Genomic DNA, 23,457 nt, shown 5'->3' with positions numbered 1-23,457 from the left:
AAACTGTGGGCTGGTCCCAAGTGATACCTGGTAGGACATTCTGTGTGCTGTCATTTCACCCATGCAAGCAAAGGATGCCCCCGTCATCATCATGTCTGTTTAAAACTCGCTGAGCTCCCACCAGGAAACAACTTCTAAACAGTCTTCAGGAATGAATGGGTTGTGTCCATGCAACCAGACCTTTCCCCTTATGCCACATATGAAAATATGAGCCAACTAAATGTCAAGCCCACCACAGTGGTTAAAGAGCAGACCTGGCCTGTACTCCATCACACTGACAAAATCCAAAGACCAAACAGGACAGGCTTGCCAAGAGTCATGCCACTGCCCAAGCATCACCCTAGGGAAGGGAAGCCTGCAGTGGGAACAGAATACAGGGGGTCTGGTTCAGGGAAAAGAAGCTGTGGCCCACCCTTCCCCAGCTAAGCAGTTTCAAGCTGAAACCTACAGGATGAGCAGGGCTTAGACTGATAGAGCTAAGGAGAAAGAGTGTTGGGCAGGGCTCAGGAGACGGCTTGGCTGGCTCGTAAACTCCCTGCTGCACAAGCTTCATGACCTAAGTTCAGATCCCCAGGGACACCGTAGAAAGCCAGACATGGAGTACGTGTCTAGAGTACAACCAGGGTGGCGGGCTGGGAGGTGGGAGGAACTGAGGGATAGAGACAGGAAGATCTTTGAAGCTCATTGACTGATCAGCCTCGCTATATTGATGAGCTCTGGTTCAGTGAGAAACCCTGCTTCAAAAAACAAAAAGCGGAGAGCAATCGAGAACAGATGCCTGAGGGTCATCTTTGCCTATACACACACATGCACACAACACACACCCCACAAATACACACATGCACACACAATACACACACACGTGCACAACATACACATGTACACAACACACACTCACAGATAAGAGTTTAGAGAATAACAGGAAAAACAAAACCTGTTGTAAAAAAACTGAAGGGTACACCCTTCGAGAGAGGACCTGCAAGGAAGACAGTGGCCAGACACCAGACAGCTGGGACAGGCATTCAGGAAAGTATGGCTTTATCTGGCAGGCACTGGAAGGGAAAGACCAAGCTGGATGGTAGGGATACCAGAGTCAGGGACACAAAGCAGGAAGTCACTTAGCATCCCAAGGGAGATGGCAGTGGGCTGGTACAGGCAGACCCGGGGGACAGGGACCAGATAAATCCAAGGAATGCTTCTCACATGACAGACTTGCTAATTTCCTGTGTATGGTGCATGCTGGGAGGGGGGGGGTTGAGGGGGCAGGGATGCACCTTACCCCGGAGCTTTCTCTGGGAGAACCACTTCAGTTGACAGTGGGCTGAAGACAGGAATGCTGACATCATAGCCCTGCCGGTAAGTCCAGGTAGAAAAGCCGCCACCAGCCAACAGCGCCCTGCAGAGAAAAGAGTTTGGTAAACATTGAGAAAGAAAGGTCTTCGTGATAAACACCATGGGAAGGGATGGCAAGGACCGAGGGTTAATAAACACGACAGATAATGTAGGAGACCCTGTGCTTGAGAAGCACTGACCCAACCCTAACTCACAGCACCACCCAGGCATCAGCTGCTTTCCATCAACTAACAAGAGCCCTCCGCCGCTGCCTAAAATCTTTCCTTACTTACAAAAAATTCAACTACACTTTTATTTTTTGGTGCATGTTGTATAGGTGTGTGTGTGTGTGTGTGTGTGTGTGTGTGTGTGTGTGTGCGCGCATGTGTGCATTCACCATAGTACATGTGTAGAGGTCAGGGTACAAGTTGTGAGTCTGCGCTCTCTATTCACCATGCGCATTCCAGGACAGAATTCAGTCTTCATACTTGGTGGAAGCCTCCCTTACCTACTGAGCTACGCTGTCAGCCCTGTGCTGCCTCCTTTGGACCCTGCTCACCTCCCTGGAAATCCTTATCCTTTAAAATTTTTATTTTATTTTTTTATGTGTAAGAGTGTTTTGCCTGCATGTGTGCCTATGGAGGCCGGAAGACGGCATGGGCTCTCCTCAGATTAGAGTTATATAGACAGTTGTGAGCAGCTATGTGGGTGCTGGCAATCAAATCCAGATCCTCTGGAAGAGCAGCCAGTCCTCTCAATCCTCTTAACCACTGAGCCAGCTCTCCATTCTCCAAACTTTATTCTCAGCACATCCACAGCATCAGGGGTAGCAGAAGGTCTATAGGAAGACTGGGCAACCATTTCTCACCCCCTCCTGGAATCTCTCAAGACTACAGACAAGAAAAGCACCGGTAGCCAGCAGGTACCACATCTCACAGTACCTCAGCCCAGACTCTCCAGTCCCTGGACCAAACAGCTCTCCTTCTGCCATACCAGGGCTGTGTCACTCGCACAGCCCCCACCAGCTGCCACTGTCCCTGCCTGGTCTTATTAACCATCCCCTAATTGGGAAACAGAGACGGGTTGTGCACTAGAGCCTCTCTTGGCGTCTGTGGGCACTACCATGCCTCCGCCCTAATTAGAAAATACCAACCACACTGTTTTAACTGGATCCAGCAAGTGCCACGATGACACTTCATCAGACAGAAGAGCAGGTGTGGGCCACACCAGCCTCAGCTGTGCTTCTGACTCAGGGCCTCAAGCCATCGAAAGTACTTTCTGGGGCGATTTTGCTAGTGGCACACACCTCGGAGTTTGAGCACAATGTCTGAACTAAGAAAACCACGTTTTTTTTCAATACTGATTGTTACCAATCCCCTCTGCACAACTTATATTTCCTTCTAACGTGGCCAGCCTACGTTCAGAAGTGTTCAAACCACCCCTGGAAACCCCACTCTGTTTGCTTAAGTACTCTGAAACCAAGAACTGTCAAGTGGAGTAGCAAGCAGACTTGCAACCTCTCCAGTCTCCTATCTGCTTCTAAGATGATGACATCCTTAGTACCAACACACACTCCGGTGTTTTCCTGATCACCCTGCAACACTGCATCCATCCAACATGAACTTGAACAGGTTCCGTGGCTGTGACAGCAAGCAGACCCTGCAGGCCCCAGGACTGCTGTGCAGAGAAGCAGACGTGGGCACTATAGACAGGCACCAGGCAGCACAGTAAGTCAGCATTGTGGGTGACTAGGCTGTTACTGTCCACTTACAGGACGCGGAGATGTGGAGCATGCGTCCTTTCTCATACCAAGCTTCATTATTATTCTGTTATTCTGTCCTGTGGTCCCAAACATGATATTATGATGCAGAGACATGGGGCAGGTGTACAGATACAGCAGAGAAGTGTACACACACACACAGAGGCCGTCACTGACTGTGATCTCAAAAGAACCGTGATGACAGGAGGTCCAAATGTCCCGAGGATCCTCCCCTGTAAAGTCCAGCCTCTTCAGCCCAGCTCCCCTGGCACTGGAACAGACAGAGCACCACCTGCCCTCACTTCACAGGACACGTTTCACATGGACTGCAGAGAGGGTTTCTGTTTTCCCATCACAAATCCTCAAGCTGGAGCGAGTTCCACAAGAGATAGAATCAAAAACTTTAGGCCAAGAAATCTGAGTTGATGATCCTGCCCATGGCAGGCCAAGGGGTCAAAGGGAAGGTCCCCAGGGGCTAACCATGGCTTCCTCCTCTGTCCCCCATGCTGAGCCTTGCTCCCACCGCCCTCCTGACTCCCATCCACACAAGCTGCTACAGATGGCCTCCTACTGCTGAGCATGCACAGTGCCAAATACAGGTGCCTAGCAGTATATCAATTTATTTAAACAAGTATTGTTGAGCAGGTGGCGGTGTGGCACACGCCTTTAATCCCAGCACTAGAGAGGCAGAGACTGGTGGATCTCCGTGAGTTCGAGGCCAGCCTGGTCTCCTTAGTGAGACTGTCTCAAAAACTGTTTGCTTTGTTTAAGCAACAATTAAAAAGAACTATTGTTGAACAGAGCATCTCAATTAAGAAACCTGCAGCTGCAGATTGTGAGTCTGAGGCTAGTCTCTACCAAAGAGAGAGAGGGCGTCTCAAAACCACCACCAAATACTATATGGCTGAAGAGATGACTCTGTAGTTAGGAGTGCTTACTGCTCTTACAGCAGACCAGGGCTCGCAGCCCAGCATCCACAATTGCTAGTAACTCCAGTTCCAAGGGATCCCACACCCTCTGGCCTCCAAGGGAACCTACACACATGAGGTGCACACAAACTCATCCAGGCACATGCAAATACACTAAATATAAACATTTTTCTAAGTACTGTTGATATTTTAGGTATGATAATAGTGTTATAGTTAATACAGAGAACTACACAGGAATGTTTGCACAGGGAATGAGATGAGGTCTGGAATTTGCTTCTAGATAATTGGGAAAGGAGAACATTCAGAATAGATGGACCAAGACTGGCCAGGAGGCTGACAGTGGGGGTTCAGAGTTCACTATGCTATAACCCTCTTCTCTTGTGTAGGATTAAAGTTTCCCTAACAAGTTCAAATAAATGAATATATATATCCACACCACAGCAGAAATATGTACAAGACAGATTCAAAAAAAGGCTAATGAAAATCCAAGGAAGTAATATTCTAGAATATACTTAAGAAAATAAACATTAGTTAAGCATTAAAGAGGTCTAATATGCTCCCACTAAAGTTAAACTTAATGTGTGTGTGGGGGTGCATGTGTGTGTGCCTGCGTGAGTGTGTGCATGCATATGTGTTGTGCTGTGTGTGTAAACTCGGAGGGGGGAGCAAAAGAACTACAAAAACAGAATAGTTGTGACAGTTTTACTTGTCAACTTGGCACAATGTAGAATCACCCAGAAAAGATTTTTAATGAGGAATTTTCTAGATTGGCATGTGGACAAGTCTGGGGGAAGAAGAGGTTATCTTAACTATCCCATTTATTTGGGAAGACCCAGGCACCAAGTAGGAGCCACTATTATTCCCTACGTGGGGGTGTGGACTGTACAAGAGCAGAGTTAGCATGCGCCATTGTCTCTCTGTTCTTCACCGAGGATGTGACTAGCTGCTTCACATTCTGCTTGGTGTCCCTGCAAGGACAGACTGAAGACAAATAACCCCATGTGGTTCAACTCTCGTGCAAAGTACCTTTGCGTTGTGTGTACTGTTCCTAAAAGTTCTAAGAGAAACAGAAAACATTTAAGCAGCATAAATGGTATGTTTGGAGTTTGGACTACAGCTCAGTGGTAGAGTGCTTGCTTAGCATGCTGAAGGCCCTGGATTCTAATTCACTTCAGATCCTTGCATTCCTTTCAGCAAGATACCATATAAGCAGACAGGCAATGGTGATGCACACCTTTAATCCCAGCACTAGGGAGGCAGAGGCAGGTGAATCTTTGTGAGTTCAAAGCCAGCCTGGTCTACAGAGCGAGTTCCAGGAGAGCCGGGGATACACAGAAAAACAAAACAAAACATCATATAAGCAAGCACACTCATGAGTTCAGACTTCAGGATCTAATCCAGCGCACCTGTCTTCCAGTTACAGAACAGACATCCAGCTACATCTGTTGCTATTCTCCACTTTTCCAAACACACAAGCAAGGACAGAGGACAAAGACTTAAAAACAAGCCTATGGCTCCTCGCACACAGAAGCTACTAAGGCATCAGAGTGAAAAGTACTGCAGCCAAGACAGAGCCAACTACATGCTGATGAAAACAATTTTACCTTCTGGTCCTAACACCCAGGCATCAACTACTAAAACCCCAACATTCTCCTGCCCACTTGGAACCTTCCCACAATTAATACTTGATTAAAGAGTAAAATCAGTCACACATGCAGAGCATACAGCAAGATGCCAAAAAAAAAAATATATAAATAATAAAAAGTGAAGTGTCCCATTGGACACAGTGGTAGCTACACTGCCCCCTGTTGTCCACGGGGCTCTCTACCCGTGTGGTCACACTGCCCTCTGCTGTCCACGGGGCTCTCTATCCCTGTGTGGTCACACTGCCCTCTGCTGTCCACGGGGCTCTCTATCCCTGTGTGGCCACACTGCCCCCTGTTGTCCACGGGGCTCTCTATCCCTGTGTGGCCACACTGCCCCCTGTTGTCCACGGGGCTCTCTATCCCTGTGTGGCCACACTGCCCCGTTGTCCACGGGGCTCTCTATCCCTGTGTGGCCACACTGCCCCCTGTTGTCCACGGGGCTCTCTATCCCTGTGTGGCCACACTGCCCCCTGTTGTCCACGGGGCTCTCTATCCCTGTGTGGCCACACTGCCCCCTGTTGTCCACGGGGCTCTCTACATTATTATGTGTCTAGTAATCATCCTACTACCAGACAAAACCTCAAAACTGACTTCAGATAGCCACTTGAAGCACAGAATGTTCAGATCAGCCATCTGGGCAGACACATGACACAGTGTAGATTTCCATGGATGACAATGTTAGCCTCTGGGAACACAGCTGGTCTCAGGAAGAGACCTCTGTCAGCAGCACTGATCCCCGACTCCACACCATGTAACGAGACTGGAATAAATGAATCAGCCCACACTCCTGTAGACTCCTGCAACCTGAACACTGTCCTGAGTAGTAGCTCTGTTTTCCTCAGAGCTGTGAACCAAACACTAACAGAAGGGATAAGCCCAGCACCTCAGCCTGGAACTTTCAGGAGCTGCGGGCTAAAGTGAGTAACAGGGATACTAACATGAAAGGGCAGGGAATGTCATGAGTGCTCCCACAGTCAGGAGCACCGGCCGCCTCCCCCCACTTCAGCTTTGCCAGAAAGGAGGGAACAAAGGAGAGGTGAGGTGGAAAGAAAATGGTGAGAAGGAACTGGCTGATCAAATCACTGCAATGATGCCATGAGCACCCCACCTGCCCTCACGATACAGGCTTCGGGTACCTTTACACATCCACTCCTCTCTCCTCAGAAACTACAGAACCACTTTTGGCAAATGAGCCCCAATTCAGAAAGCATGAATGGACACCATTATCCTGAACCTAACTGGGCCGGATGCTACACTTGAAACCAACGCTAGCTCAGACTAGGGAAGCGAGACAGCTCTTAGAGCTCAGTGTGCCCACAGGTTTAAACAGCTTCCTCATTTCTGGCTTGACGGAAATGCCTCCGAGAATTTTAATAAACAGTTGTGATCGTAAAATATATCCCAGCAGGTTCAGGAACCTAATTCCTTTCCTATTTATTTATTGATCGTAAGACAGCTTTTTCCCTGTGTAGCCCTGTTGTCCTGGAACAAGCCTCAAACTTGCAGATCTACGTGCCTCTGCCTCAGAAGTATTAAGGCTTAAAGGTGTGCGCCACCACACCTGCGCCTAGGAATCTAATTACATGAATATAAATGATTCCAATTTAACTTACCTAATCCTCAGAAATCCATCATGGGACAGCCTCCCAAATGCTCACCTGTCTCTGGGGACATCCAGGGCAGTGTTGTAATCTGGGGGACCTCCAGGCAACATGTTAAACAGCAGGTGATTTGTTCCTCGATCCCACCTATGGAGAAAGCAAACAACTAAGAGAATCCACACTTCAACCAGGAGGAAATGAGTGCATGACTCTGGAGCACATGTGCAAACAGCCCAAGCAACAGCGCCACCTGCTGGGACACAGGTGTAAGCAGCCAAAACAGCAAGGCCTCGCAGGTGCAAAGAAACTTCTGAAAACCCAAAGGGACAACAGGCTAAAAAATAAGAAAGAGGTATACTCCCAGCTCTTCTGCTACACTACCATTTATGGTCATTTAACATAAAAAAAAAAACCCGAAATCCACCTAAAAGCTCTAGAAGCAAAAGTAGGGCTGGAGGGATGGCTCAGTGGCTAGGAACATTGGTTGCTCTTCCAGAGGACCCAGGTTCTAATCCTAGCACTCACATGATGGCTCACAACCATCTATAACCCCAGTTCCAGGGGATTCAATGCTCTCCTCCGGCCTGTGAAGACACCAGGCACACACGTGGTACAGACATGCACACAGGCAGAACATTATACACATTTAAATAAATAAAAATCTAAAAGAAACAAAAGTAAACAGGCTATAAGTGGCTGATTAAATATATTACAGAATATCCATACAATGGAATGGTACACAACCTTCAAAATTATATTAAAAAGGATGTGAAGGGCCAGGAAGATGACTCACTCAGTACAGTGTTTGCTGTACAAGCATGAGGACCTGAGTTCAATTCTCAGCAACCATAGAGAAGTCAGGTGCAGAGGAGCATGCCTGTAACCCCACTCCTGGCTCACTGACCTGCTATGTAACCAAATGGGCCAGCTCCAGATTCAGTGAGAGACCTTTCTCAAAAGAGATTAGGTGGAGAGTGAGGAAGACACAATCTCCGGCCTTTGCACAGACATTGTGTGTGTATGTATCTGAGTGTATGCGTGTGAGCACAGGCATGCATGCGTGTGTGCACGCACACACACACACACACACACACACTGTTAAACTATCTGGAAAGGGGATAGAGAGATGGCACAGTGGTTAAAAGCACTGGCTGCTCTTCCAGAGGCTCTGAGCTCAATTCCCAGCAACCACACGGTGGCTCACAACCATCTATAGAGGGATCTGATGTCCTCTTCTGACAGAAAGCAAATAGAGCACTCATGTACGTAAAATAAATAAGTCTTTAAAAACTATTTGGAAAGATATTCAGAATGTATTATGAGAAGTAAAGCTCCTTTGGAGTATGATCACATGATGCCATTCCTGGCCAAAAAATGTTTATGATTATACACACATAGCAATTTCATACAAAAGCAAAAACATTGAAACAATAACAGTGGTTACCTCTTGGAGGTAGAGTATGGAATAAATCTTACATCCCTTTTGCTGAGCTGCCTTTCAAGCTGTTCACAGTACAGGAAGGCCCTGCGGTTGTGCATTTTAATCTACAAGAGGTATAGGAGAAGAGCCGCCCTTAGTTCTAAAGCCCAGGACGCCACAGGCCACCACAGCAGCAGGATGACAGCCCCGGGCTGGCACTCACAGCACAGACCTCCTGCTACACGTGAGTCACTCACACATTGTCAGCTGAAACATCTGGGGACAAGCCAAAGGGAGACATACTCCCTTGGGCTCTGGGGGCGAGGCGTCAGGTACCTGGAAAGCTGGGCCAGGGCCTGTGCCGTCTCCTTGATGCGAAGGGGGTTCTGGTTCAGCACATCGATGGAGGGGACAAACAGACAGGCCCGGCTGATGTCATCCGTGTAGTAGTCGCTGTCTGAGATAGCCGTTAACAGTTCGTTGTACTCCCGGGAGATGGTGCTGCTCACTGGTACACCTGCATCATCCACGTACTTTTTCAGGGGATAGATGTACACCTTGATCTTGTTCTTCGGGTTGAAGCCACAGCGGTAGACATCGAAACATGTGTGCATTCTACAGCTGAGATCCCCCCGCTCTGGGATGGGGCTGGCAGCCGGCAGCCTGACCACCGGCACTTCCCGGATGCTGCGTTTCTCCACACCCCCGTCACTGGAGGACTCAATGGAGTGGGGCCAGAACTGGAACACGCCTGTGGCGATAAGGCCCAGGAGGACAATGGAGAAGAGGGTGACATAGTAGAACCTGTGCTTGGTCTTCATTCTTGGGATGAGGGCGGGACCCCGAATATTATACTTGACTGACGCACACATAATGGCACAGATAACCTCTTCCTCACACGCCTGGTCATCAAAGACAAACACAGGGAAAAGCAAATGTTTAGGATGGCAACAACACCCTGAAAGGACTGAGTTTTAATACATTTATTTAATTTCTCTTTTTTTTTCCCCAAAACAAGGTCTCACAAAGCTCAGGCTGGCCCTGAACTGGCTATGTAGCCAAGGATGGCCTTAAAGCCCTGATCCTCCTGCCTCCATGTCCCAAAGACTGTGATTATAAGCGCAGGGCACCAGACCCAGCTCTAATATACTTGCCAGTTTCCCTTACATGCTGTGTCAAAATGGCAAGGGCTTCTGACACTGTTAATATATGCAAATATGTATTTTCATATATAGGATAAAATTTACTTAGTATTTAATGCTGTAAATATATAATATGTCAATACACAATATAAAATTATAGCTATGTCCTATTTATATTTATCTTTCAAATTTATCCATTTTCTGTATAAGTATTTTGTCTGCATATATGTCTGTTCACCATGTGTGTGCCTGGTGCCCATGGAGGCAAGAAAGGGGTGCTGGATCCCCTGGAACTGGAGTTACAGACAGTTGTGAGCTTCCATGTATGACTGTGTGTGTTCCATGTGTATGAACGGAACGTGAGTCCCCTGGAAGATCAACCAGTGCTTTCAACTGCTGAGCCGTCCCTCCAATCTCAACTCTATATTTACTTTAAACATAAGCTAGGAAATGTTGGGCACTGGGAAGGAGGTGCTGACCAAAGAAGAAAAATCTAAAACAAAATAACTACAGATATTTATTTTGAAACATTCACCTGCCCCAAGTTAAAGTTTATCTGGACTAAAATGATGCTCTGTAACTTTAAAATCAGTTCTCATTCATTTATTCACTAATAAGCCATCATTGAGCCTCTACCAGACAGTGGTAGGGACAAGGCTGACCCCACCTAACCGGGGAGAAGACAAAGCCAAGGGATGCAGAGTGTGGAGATGGGTCAGTGCATCTCAGAATAGCCTCCATCTTTAATCTAAAGATGTTGGTATCTTATAATGGAAGTAAAGGCTGGCCCATTTCAACAAAAAGTATACAAGTCAAAAAGCCAGAGAACCAAAGTAAGGGAGAATGGGAGGAGGGGTAAAGCGGCGGGAGAGGAAAAAAAAAGAGTGTGAGAAAATAGCATATCCAGATGCCAACAGCTCCTCCCACCCATGAATACACACAGAGCACTGTACCACCCAGGAGCAGAAGCCCTTCCCGGCAAGTCCCCGTGGTCTGTCACTTGCACAGAGAGCATTCTAAGACTTTGAGCCTGGGTCCTAAGAAACCTCAGTTTCTGCAGCTGTCCTCTTGGGAACTCTTGGCACACGGGAGTTTGAGCAACCAGTGGATGGTACCCTTAGACATCCACACTGTCCCCATCAAAGCCTGCACGCTCTTGTCATTCTAAGCCACTGAGTTTTCAAGATCAGTTACACAGCAGCAGAAAAATCTGTATCAGGGGCTGAGACAGAAAAGAAACCATTCAGTGTTCAGCTAAAAAGGAAGTATGAGACTAGTCTTAGGTCACCTTGACACACAAACATCATCTGAAAAGAGGGGAGATTAATTGAGAAAATGCCTCCATAAGATCCAGCTGTAATTTTCTAAATTAGTGATTGATGGAAGTAGAAGTGGGTGGAGCAAGTCATGAGGAGCAAGTCAGTAAGCAGCACCCCTCCAAGGCCTCTGCATCAGTTCCTGCCTCCAGATTCCTGCCCTGTTTATGAGTTCCTGCCCTCATGGCGTTTGATGATGAACTGTTATATAGAACTGTACTTTACTCCCCAGCTTGTGTCTGGTGACGGTGTTTCGTTGCAGCAATAGTAACCCTGACTAAGATAGGCGCACTTGCCCTGCAGACCAGGCTGACTTCCCACAGCTCATGCCCAGGTGCTATGGGTGGGACACAGGCTGAAGTGGAATGGTTGCTACAGACTGACCAGGGATTGCAACAAGCCATGTTGCATTTCACGTAGAAGGCCCAAACTACAAAGAGTGCCTACTATACTGATCTGCCAGGGGAACTGTGAGCAGAGGGAAGTTACTGAAAAGCCTAGAGATCCTCAGCGAGCTTATCAGTCATCTTCACTTTTGCTAAGTAGAGCACCCATTACTGCACACATGGAAGACTTTCTAGCCTTGACCACTGCAATTGCAATCACTGCCAGTCCGGGTGGGAGGGGAATGTGCCATTGTCAGAAGAGTTCACTCCTATCTCTGGGACGTGAATCAGAGCATGCCAGGATCAGACTAGCATGCAGCAGTCCATCCATGGCAGGAATATGGTTTCAGAGGATCACCTCTCTGACACCTTAACAGTCACCCCACAGGCCCCAGGCCCCATGTGGACTATGGTTCTGCCTCCCTAGGTGGCCCTTAGACTTTGCAGAGAGGAAGAGGTGAGGCAGATGCTGTACCCCACCAGTCCACATACAAAATTTTCCAACAAGCTCTCTAGGTCTTCTTCAATTCTAAATCAGTAGTTACCAAACACCGCAGGGTAAACACCCAAGGGGGACTCATGGCCCATCATGGTAGCTCATCCGTGTTGGTCCACAACAGAGTTGAAGAATCCACCATTGAGCCAAGGTAACTTATTGTGTTTAGTCATTTTGAGACCTTTGCTAATTTTAGACAAACTCCTTTCACACAGTAGTTTCCCAGCCTTCCAATCACACTATGAAATCCACTTTTTGGCCAGAAGACCAAATAGGCTGCCCTTGGACCTTTTCCACTCTCCCAATTTTGGGTTCCCTCAAACCCAATTTTCAGGGTAAATTTTCAGGCACTGCAACAGAACGCCAGCTGCAGCCTCCCCTTCTTTCTCTTCACGCCTCCTAAGGATCCCACAGACCATCTCCCCTGGTCTCCCCCACCTCATAGCTACAACTCAGTGCCCAACTCAGACAGACACCCCCTGTTCAACCACAGGCCATCCACTATGGGTACCATCTCTGCCTTACTGTCTGTGGCTACGAACACCACCTGAGCACTGACACGACTTTACCTTTCTCAAGAACTTGAGAACTCAGTCCTTGGTACCATGAAAGTCGATCCCAGCCTGGCAGTGCCGAGCTTGCTTCTCAAAAGTGCCAGGCCCTCACTGGTCATTCCACATTACCAGAGTGCCCGCCATTCCCTGGCAATTCCATATTACCACAGTGCCAGCCCTTCTGCCCGTTCCATATAACAAGAGGACCAATCCATATTACTGGCAATTCTATATAACCAGAGGCCAAACAAACAGTGTTATCTCTGGCCTCGAGTAATAACCTATTTAAGCCATCTGCCTTCCCGAATTTCCAATGGTTTCTTCAACACTCTGCCACAGAAGTCCTGATACCTCCTCTCATTTACTGTAGACCATGGTCTCCACTAACATTTTGAGTTAGGTAACTCTCTCACTGGGAAGCTATTATACAGATCAGCCTCTACTTGGTAAAAGCCAGGCCTCTAACTGTAACCACCAAGAGTATATCCAGACATTGCCAAATACCTCTGAGGACAATGAACTCACCCCAGGGTGAGAACCTGTGGCTTAGGTTACGGCTGCATCCAAGTTTCAAGCCTGTCCAGCAGCACATTAGGACCGCCTCCTGTTATCCAGCTGGATCACTGCCCTGGATCATGAGAGAATGCACCCGTCTCCATACACTGCACATACTTTTAAAGCACGCCACTCCACATACTTCCCCCAGCTGCTGTTAGTCTGCATAGCCAGGTCCTGCGGCCACAGACATCTGAAGACTCCCCACTTAGGGAAAGCTGCAAACCAGAGAAGGTGGAGGCAGACCCTGAAGCAGACAGACCATGCTGGGCAAAGCGGCTGCCCCAGGGACGGCTCTGCATGGGCTAGGCTGGGCAAAGCAGCTGCCCCAGGGACGGCTCTGCATGGGCTAGGCTGGGCAAAGCAGCTGCCCCAGGGACGGCTCTGCATGGGCTAGGCTGGGCAAAGCAGCTCTCCTCTACCTCAAAGACCTGCTGCAAGCTCCAAGGACGCGGAAATCCCGAGAAGCAAAGTTCTCCGTGTCCCCAGTCTCTCTATTCACAGCCTTGGCCACAGATGCAGGCTGTGCCCTCACCTCCTCTGAAGCTCTGCCACAAGGATGGTTCAACTCCAGCATGATCCTCACACCAGCTGCAGGCCATACTGCCACAGAACCTCCCGTGTTCCATGATGTGCCCTGAGTTGTCATCTGGCTGCCCAGAACCTAGAATCTGCGATGAAGGCTCCTAAGGCAGATGGCAAGAGGCAGCCAACGCCACTACCCTTCCATCACCTCAGGCCATACCCACTCAAGGCCAAGCCACCACATTGGGGCTGACACCCTCCTAGCTGGCTCACACCCCAAGCTGCCACAGTAGGAGTCCTACAGCTGTCCTGCTAGGGTGCAGGGGTTACCAATGCCTTGTTTTACACTGCTGAAGGGGGCCTTGCTGCCGTTTGAGGGTGAGCAAGTAGGTCTCAGGACATGTTCTCAGGGCTGCTTGCTAGGGCCACTTCTAGACTTCTAGCATGGTCTGTGCTCTGCCAAACTGAGAAGAAGAACATGAGCACAGGTGGCTGGCAGGAGAAGACTTCAGAAAACCCAGAGAGAAGCCGGAAAACTGAGTGCTGAGGCTGGACTTGGTTAAATCACTGAGCTGGGCAAACAACTTAGTTCTGCTAAGAGCCCTGAAGATTCATACAGAATACACCTCAGAAGCATCTGACTGACAGGGAGCTGAGGCACGACAGCCCAAAGTCAGCCCGGACAGCACACTCCTCCCGGCTTATGGAAGCCTTCACAGGTTAGCACAACACCCAGCGCCTACACCAATTCTGAAAAATAAAGCTGAGAATGTGGCAAGCACTTGGGTCAGAACACATACACAAAATAAGAGAGACCGGGGCGAATGGCAACGGGGCTACAGCCCAGTGGCAGCGAGCTGGCTGAGTATGACCTAGGTCCCCAGAAATACAGTGATTATAATAATAACCAGCATCCACATGGAGGCTCACAGCCATCTGTAACTCCAGGGGATCTGATGCCCTCTTCTGGCCTCTCAGGCACTGCACACACATGCACAGAGTACAAGTGCATGTACGCAAGCAAAGCAGAACACTCACATATAAAATAAAAACAAGTAATTAAGAAAAACAATTAATTTAATTAATTAATTAATCTGAGCTGGTCAGGAACCTGTCACCCTGCTCTTGCCTCCCCTTTGAACCCTTCAAACTCCTCACCTCAGAACCAAAATGTTGGTGCCATCCACCATGCAGGGGGGCATGGAGTCACTGGGAATGGCTGTGACACCCGTCTGCCATCAGGGTGAGACACTAGAACCTGGAATTGCTCCTTCCTGACACTGGCTAGAACCACCTTTCTTCCAAGCCGCAGGTTACAGCCAATCCACTCAGCCCAACGTGCCAAGTCACAGTTTTCTGTCCTCTTCGGCTTTTTGGAGATGTCCTGACTGCTGAACTCCCGCAGCCACTGCCACACTGGGACTTACCCTAAATCTTCTGAAAACAAAGTAGGCGAATAGACACTAACTCACAATGCAGAGCCTTGCCTGACAGGATACCTGAAATGTCAGTGCTGCTAACTACCTCTAAAAACGGTTTCTAATATAAAGGCACTGCTTGACTTCACATCACAACGGACACATGAAGTAACGACCCCTCCTCCACACATCTGTGTGAAGCGCTTTACACGTGTACGTTCACTCAGTCTCACTTCACCTTCCTGACAGCGCTGTGCGACAAACTTCTGAACTCCCTGTGGTAGAGAAAGGTCAACAGCAAGGCTAAGAACCTCCAGGGTTCCGCAACAGAACCAGCAGTCTGGTTCCTAGTGCAACTAGGAGGCTGAAGTTAGGGAAAAGGATTGAGATGACAACCAACCGTGTCTTTTATTACCATGAGTGTGTGTGTGTGTGTGTGTGTGTGTATACACATATATAATAGCCTCGGGCTCCGGAACACTCAAAGTTCAGTTCGAGGACTTAGAACACTTGGTCGATTTACAGAGTTGAAATGGACATGTTCCGATCTCGAGACAACATCCACAGACCAGTAAGTGAAAGCGCCCTTCTGAACCGGCACTTCCTAATAAATGACTCCAAGCCATCATTTGACTCTCAGAACTGGATCCTGTTCCCACCATCGGGAACGCATCTCCCAACTATCCTGAGCTGCTGGCCCACGCTCAGAGCCAAGGGGTCCTGGGAGACCGCGTCCCCGGAAGCCACCGGCCCGGGAGAACCAAGGGGCAAGCTTCCCCGGGAGGACTCGAATTCCACGGAGGTCCCGGCGAGGCGCACGGGCCCGGGGGAGGGCGCCCCCGGGCTCCCCGAGCCCAGCCCTGAGGCCCGGCCGGCCCGCGCCGCGCTCACCTCGGAACCGGTCGCCTCCCGCTCGGCCCCGCGCTCCGTCACCGGCTCTTGCAGCCGGTCGCGAGCCACGGCCGCCCGTGTGTGGTCGCGTGGAGACTGGAGGCCGCCGCCAGCTCCAGGTCCGCAGGAACCAGCTGGGAAAGCGGCGCAGGCCTCTAGCTCGCGGCGGCTGACACGGTACGCACTGCGCATGCGAAGAGGTCGTGCCGCGCCCCCTGCTGGACAGGAGGAGTCAGCGCGGGTGAGCATCCCAGCCCTGGCTCGAAAACCTGCCCAGAGGGACCCCCCGAAGGCATCAAGTTCCAGAAATAAAATTGTCAAAACAAAAAACCCGCAAGCATTTTTTATCGGGCATGGTGGCTCCTACCTGTAATCCCAGTACAACAGGAGGATCAGGCACTAGTTCGAAGGTAGCCTGGACTACATAAGTGATACCACCCCCAATTATACAAAGCATTTTATGCACACAGGGCACAATTTACCCTATGGAAAGTCTCTCCACTTCTTGTAACATTCACTGCACTGTCTCTAATCATAATAATCACTGGGAGCAGTGAACGTAATTAGGGAATAATTTGAGGATACACACATCGGCAAGGAAATATATCCAAGACAAGCTAATAAGAAGCCATGATCTCTAGCAAGAGATCTTAAAAGAGAAACTCTTTTAAGTAAAATGTGCTTGTGGGAGAAAAAATAAAGGAGAAAATGTGTAAGTAGATGTCCAGGCATAAATAAAATATTTTTCTGGGAAAAAAAATCCAAGAAGCAATTACAGCAATTTTGGAAGTAATTTTAGCAACAACTCTTTGTCTCATGCATAGTAGCATCTGTCACAAGGAAGCAAATCTTTTTTTTTTTTTTTTTTTTGGTTTTTCGAGACAGGGTTTCTCTGTGGTTTTGGAGCCTGTCCTGGAACTAGCTCTTGTAGACCAGGCTGGTCTCGAACTCACAGAGATTCGCCTGCCTCTGCCTCCCGAGTGCTGGGATTAAAGGCGTGCGCCACCACCGCCCGGCTAGGGAGCAAATCTTAAAAGCAAAAAGTGCCTTATGGTAACTGAACCATCCTACCTGGGCTTGCCTTTGCTGGCTGTAGTTCTCAGTCTGGCCATAGGAAGTGACTACATTTTGGTCTTGATTGTACTTTAGTGCCACCTAGTGGACATTGTTACTCCAGTATTTTAAGGTTAATAGCTCCTTGTCACAGACGTAGGGAGATTGGAACAAAAACAACCTAGGAACAGAACCTTCTGTCCACATTCTTCTTCCCCACATCTAGCAGAATATGGCTCTGTCCTCCAAATACACAACACACACACGCACGCATGCACGCACATGCACACACAAACACCACTATTGAACTCAGAATACACACATCCATTTGAGAACTGGATGGGTGACAACAGGGTCAATGGCCAATATTAGCACAGTCAGATTCCTGGAACAGTGGCTATGTCTTTTTTAAAAGATAACTGTTAAGATTTTATTTTTATTATGTATTTGTCTGTGTGTAAGAACGTGCATGAAGGTGCATACAGAGGGCGGGAGAGGGTGTTAAATCCCCTGAAGTTAACTCATCTCTCCAACCCAAGACTTTCCTTCTTAAAGTAGATCAGCAGTAGCTATCTTGACAGGGAGACTGTCTTCTTTCTCATCTATGCCCTTTGCATGTATGATTATTTTTAAGCATGTTCTTAAAAATGATTTATACATACTGGCCTTAAATGAGAATTTACTGTGTTAGATGTTGTCTCAGTTAGAGTCACTATTGCTGTAAAGAGACACTATGACCACAGCAAGTCTCACAAAGAAAACGTTTAATTGGGGTGGCTTGCTTACAGTTTCAGAAATACAGTCCATTATCGTCATGATGGGGAGCATGGCAGCATGCAGGCAGATGTGGTGCTGGAGATGAGAGTCTTCACATCATCTCGCAGGCAACAGGAAGTCGATGGACACACTGGGCAATATCCTGAATATAGGAAACCTCAAAACCCACCTCCACAGTGGCACACTTCCTCCAAGACGGCCATACCCACTGCATCAAAACCATACCTCCTAACAGTGCACTTCTTATGAGATGATGTGGACCAATTACACTAAAACTACCAGTAACACAAGTGTCAACCACGGGCCTTGGGGGTACTTGCCTCTCTTGGAGTTTTTATAGACTTAAACTTGCACAGTGACTAGAATATGGCAAGTGTTCCGTGTTTACTGAGTGACTGAAAGGTGCTAGGTTCATGGAAGAGCTAACTAGGAATAAGACAGATGTACAAGGAAACTTACATAAAGCAGAGGGTGAAAAGTAACCGAGAAAGATATAAACATAATGCCTCAGGCTGGAAAGGAAACAGGACACTTGCGATTGGAGAGGCCTTGGAGAGGTCCACGCTCACGCAACAGCTAACTTCTCAAACCCCGTGTGGTGGCCCACTCCTGTAGGCCTAGTATTCAGGAGACCGAGGCAGGAGGTAAGAAACTCTGTCAGGGGTGAATATTTAAGATTTTGTCAGATGTCAAGAAAGAAAATAAATCCTGTATGTATCAAAATCAGGTATGAAGAATCAGCAGTCAGAGAAAGCAAGCATCCTGCAACCCAGCATGGTCAAAATGGTGCAGCTACACTTGTGGGTACACAAATGATAAGAAGCAGGACAGCTTAGAGTCCGTTCTATTAGAAGTTTTGTAAACAGATGGACACCCTGAACATCTTTAATAATAGTAATTCCCTAAACATTTGCTAAATGATGACTAGAGTTTATATTTCTTAAACCTACAGCCACTCACACAGTAGTCTTTGTTATACTTGTATTGTATGTAATTTACATGATATGTAAACTATACCCAGGGTAGATGGATGTAGTTTCCCTTGAGTAGGAGATAGCCTAAGCTATATATATAAAATGAGATAAATAAAACCAGGGCCTTGACATGAAGTGGTGCGTCTACATATTGTCAATGATAAAGAATGTCTTTTTTTAAAGCATTGAGAAACTGAAGGTGGGAAGACTCCATAGCAAGACACTTATCTCAAAAAAAAAAAAAAAAAAAAAGAACAAAGTAGAGTCTACAGAGGGATGCTCCTAAGTTATACACAAGACTGATGCTATCTTTTTTTTTTTTTAACAGACTTAATTCACTTTTATTTTCCTTGTATAAAAACCCTTATGTGGTGGCCACAGCTGGAGCCTGGGTCCTCTGAACAGAGACTCTGGTGTGAGTTTTCACAAGATGGTCAGTGAATTCCTGATAAGGAGACTTGGTGAACACAGTCTCTTTCCAGAGGTCGGGGGTCAGGTAGCTATAGGTCTTAGAGATGGCATAAAGGTGGCCTTGGCAAAGTTGCCCAGGGTGGCAGTGCAGCCCCTGGCTGACGTGTAGCAATCATCAATGCCAGCCATTAGCAGCAGCTTCTTGGGCACCGGAGCGGAGACTATGCCAGTGCCTCTGGGGGCAGGGATGAGACGCACCAGCACAGAACCACAGCGGCCTGTCACTTTGCAAGGAACAGTGTGGGGCTTGCCAATCTTGTTCCCCCAGTAGCCTCTCCGCACAGGGACAATGGAAAGCTTGGCCAAGATGATGGCCCCTCGGATGGCAGTGGCTACCTCCTTGGAGCACTTGACACCGAGACCTATGTGACCATTGTAGTCCCCAATAGCGACAAAAGCCTTGAACCTGGTCCGCTGGCCTGCCCTAGTCTGCTTCTGCACGGGCATGATCTTCAGAACCTCATCCTTTAGGGAAGCTCCCAGGAAAAAGTCAATAATCTCAGACTCCTTAATGGGCAGGGAGAACAGGTAGATCTTCTCTAGGGACTTGATTTTCATGTCCTTAACCAGGCGGCCCAGCTTGGTGACGGGAATCCACTCCTTGTCTTCAGCTTTACCTCCGCGAGCCCCGCGGCCTTGTCCTCGGCCACGGCCTCGACCACGGCCGCGGCCCCTCAGACAGCTGCCGAATCCTCCGCGGAAGCCGCCACGGCCTCCTTATCCTGGGCCCCCGGGTCCTCCGGGCCCTCCCGCTGCACCGGCGTCATCCGCCATTTGGTGTTTCCAGAAGAAGAAGAAGGACTGATGCTATCTTTATACAGGACTTGAACATCTGCAAATTTTAGTGTTCCCAAGGGGGATGTGCCCAATCCTCTGTGGACACAGAGATGGCTGTATTATAACACACAAAGGAACCATGTTTCAGTAATCTAAAAAACATTGGGGGAAAAGATATATTTTCTAAGATGTAAAATTCAAAGAATAAGGCAGGTTATATCTAGCTAGAGAATAGATTATTAAATTGCATAAAGTGCGAAGGAAATTACTCAGACTGTAGCAGAGAGAGCAAAGGAGAAGGAAAAGATGAAAAAGACAGCAAGAGACTGAGAGGCAGCCAGTCTGTCTACCGTATGGTCAGTAGGACTCCAAACAGTGCAGTGGTGTGAGTGAGAATGGCCCCCACAGGCTCATGTATTTGAATGCTTGGTCCCAGTTGCTGGAACTGTTTGGGAAGGATTTTGTATTAGTAGAGAAGGCATATCATTCAGGAGAGCTTTCCCAGTTAGCTCTCTTCTCTCTGCCCCCTGCTTGTGGATCAGGATGTGAGCTCTCAGCTGTTCCTGTGGCTATGCCTTCACTCTGCCATCATGGACTCTAATCCTCTGGAATTGGACATACAATTAAATGCTTTCTTTTATAAGTTACCTTGGTCATCAAGTTTTATCTCAGTGATAAGAAGGTAACTAAGACAAAGGGTGTCTTAGTTTTGATGGCAGAAGTTAAAAAATAATCCCACACTAGTTCAGAATTGCATATAATAAAGGGTTATTTATCTAGGGGAGACTCACAGATCACTGTCCTAGATCACAGTCCTCTACACAAATGGGGAACAGGAACAGAGTCTAGCAGCTGGAAGTGAGAGCCAGAAGCAAGAGAGAGTGCAGGCTTTAAAGCTGCATTTATAGTATAAGAGACCATGTGCAAGTGGGCTGGTATCTTAAAGACTATTGGCTGAAGGAGCAAAAGGAACTCCCACAGCACCTTCCCCTTTTGTTTAAATAAGAGAGTTCCGAACCTAACACAAAACTATATATACTACGAACAGATATCAAATATAAGATTAGAATTATAACCAGTATAAACAATATTAAGCAAGGAACATATGCTAAATGTTTTAATAAACGTTCTATCCTAAGGAGTCTAAGTCTTGTATTGGGATTGGTTTGGCTAGATCATTAGAGGACGGTAACTACAACTATCTAATCTTCAACCCAATCAAAGGCCTGAGAAGGGAGATAATATTACTTGAGTAGGCAGGAAGTACAATCAAGCAGCTTCCAAACTGTGTAGTAGATGACAGAGACAATCAGTTGACTGAACAATCACCCAAAGTCTCATTTGCAATGTTGAAACAACCAACTTTGGCCAAGGCCTACAGTAACTGACATACCATTTTCAGAGGTAGGAAATTTTTCAAAACCATCTTACCCTGTCTTGGCAAGATTTGACAGTCTTTTCTCTTGTATCCTGCTTGTCCAGTTTGGACATCATGCACTTTGTCAGTGGTCAAGGCGTGGGAAGTTTGCCAAGAAGAAAACAAACTCCAAGTGAAGTGTCTTTAGTGTTCAACATTCTCTCAGGAACAGATTGGTGCTGCCAGGAGAAATGGTGTCTCACGTCAACAGAATCCTAAGTTATTTAAATGCCATGTTCTACTGATCATTGAAGTGGTTGAAAGTTACCTATCATTGCAGAATACAATCTTTATGTATTTAAAGAGCCTAACTTAGTCTGACTAAAAGTATAATAAACATGAATGACTACTGACCTATAATACTTAATACCTATAAAATTTAAAGATAAGACTTAATATCAGAATATTAAACAATCTTTAAACAACTATACAGTAAAGGAGGACAATGACCTCAAAATGTAAATAATGTGTAAATGTGTTAATCAAAGGTAGAAATATATAATGCAATATGATAAATATATTCTAAAATTGTATCAATATACAAAATGTCTTAGGCAGAGGTAGAAATATGCAACATACAATTTGAAAAATAACTTTGCATAGGTGTACAAATATTGTAAACAGAAATAACAAATATACTTTGAACTTGTATCAATATACAAGAAACTATACCAGTGTAATTGTCCATAAATAATAACTCACAAGTGTCGGTGCCCATGTGTGTCCAACATAGATTTCCTAACCCGGCTGAAATGGAGTCGCGAGGAATAAAACCGACACAGCTTACAAGGTCATCCTGGAAAAGGCCAGAATCACTCTTTATTCTCGGAACATCTTATAAACCCCTGAATTGAATCGGGGAAAACACATTAGGCTGTCTCCTAGGCAAACAGGTGCCTGGGCTTAGGTCATGTCCGCATCTAGCAGTCAGGTAGGCCATGAATTAGCATCTCTATAAGACATCCTCCAAATTACAAAGGAAGGGAAGTACCAAAACTCTAGACCATTAAGTCATCAGCTTCAGTCAACATCTCTTTTCAGGTACTCTACATTTTAACAAAAGAAACTAGGAGCACCACATCCTGGCTCTTGTTAAGGAAGAGACAGCTTGTCTGCAGAGCTATGTAACTAGCTCAGACCGGGCTAATGGCGTCTGTGCCAAATCAAAAATATGGGCCCACAACAAGTTTTCACTCTATTATTCACTATTGTTATTATTATTACTATTATTATTATTAGTTTGAATAAGTTCACACTAAATTGCCTGTTATCCCATTCAATCTTTCCTTTCTTTGAGCTCTCTAAGCCAACATAATTTCCACCCCAGCCCCAAACTCCATGCAAGTAATAATCACCCCTTAAATGGTGTCTCTAACCATGAGGACAAACATTGTTGAGAGAGGGGATGTCACTTTCTTTTTTTTTTTTTTTTTTTTTTTTTTTTTGGTTTTTTGAGACAGGGTTTCTCTGTGGTTTTGGAGCCTGTCCTGGAACTAGCTCTTGTAGACCAGGCTGGTCTCGAACTCACAGAGATCCGCCTGCCTCTGCCTCCCAAGTGCTGGGATTAAAGGCGTGCGCCACCACCGCCCGGCTGGGATGTCACTTTCTAGAATTGCTTCCTGCTGTCATGGGAGCAATGTTTTTTTTTTCCTATGGGATATGGTAAAAGTAAAATGATGGTGAAGTTTCAAGATTACTGTTTTGTATAATTGCAAATGGTCTCTGAATAGTCGACAGGGTATTTTTGTTTGTTTGTTTGTTTTGAAGTTCTTATTTGGGATTCTGGCCAGAATGTTGTAAAAAGGTGCATCATTTCCACAGCCGGTACCCAAAAACTGGTCTCATAGTCGTGCTATCAGCATCATGACATCATATCAACCAGGTGGAGTCTTGTTGTGGGGCCCTATCCTGGAAGCTTCAAAAATTACTGCAGGAAAATCTACTGTTCATTGTGGAAAACTTAGGCATTATTCATATAGACATATATTCAATGAAAGATACGATATAAACTAAATGGG

General features: G+C 46.9%; 1 protein-coding gene across 1 annotated transcript in view; it reads right to left on the bottom strand.

The window, feature by feature from the left end:
- Window positions 1-16,140, bottom strand: part of Ext2 (exostosin glycosyltransferase 2) — a 145,871-nt gene extending 129,731 nt beyond the window's left edge. The window contains exons 1-4 of the mRNA XM_057780971.1: window positions 15,971-16,140; window positions 9,024-9,589; window positions 7,325-7,414; window positions 1,280-1,396 (exon numbers count right to left, since the gene is read on the bottom strand). Of these exons, the coding sequence (XP_057636954.1) occupies window positions 1,280-1,396; window positions 7,325-7,414; window positions 9,024-9,559 (743 nt within the window). The 5' untranslated portion in view covers window positions 9,560-9,589; window positions 15,971-16,140. The remainder of the gene's footprint in view (window positions 1-1,279; window positions 1,397-7,324; window positions 7,415-9,023; window positions 9,590-15,970) is intronic.
- Between the last annotated feature and the right edge of the window lie 7,317 nt (window positions 16,141-23,457).

The sequence above is a fragment of the Chionomys nivalis genome, chromosome 9, assembly GCF_950005125.1.
Source record: "Chionomys nivalis chromosome 9, mChiNiv1.1, whole genome shotgun sequence".
NCBI lineage: Eukaryota > Metazoa > Chordata > Mammalia > Rodentia > Cricetidae > Chionomys > Chionomys nivalis.
Note: the sequence above shows the minus strand (reverse complement) of the source record. Positions and strands in the feature narration are given on the sequence as shown.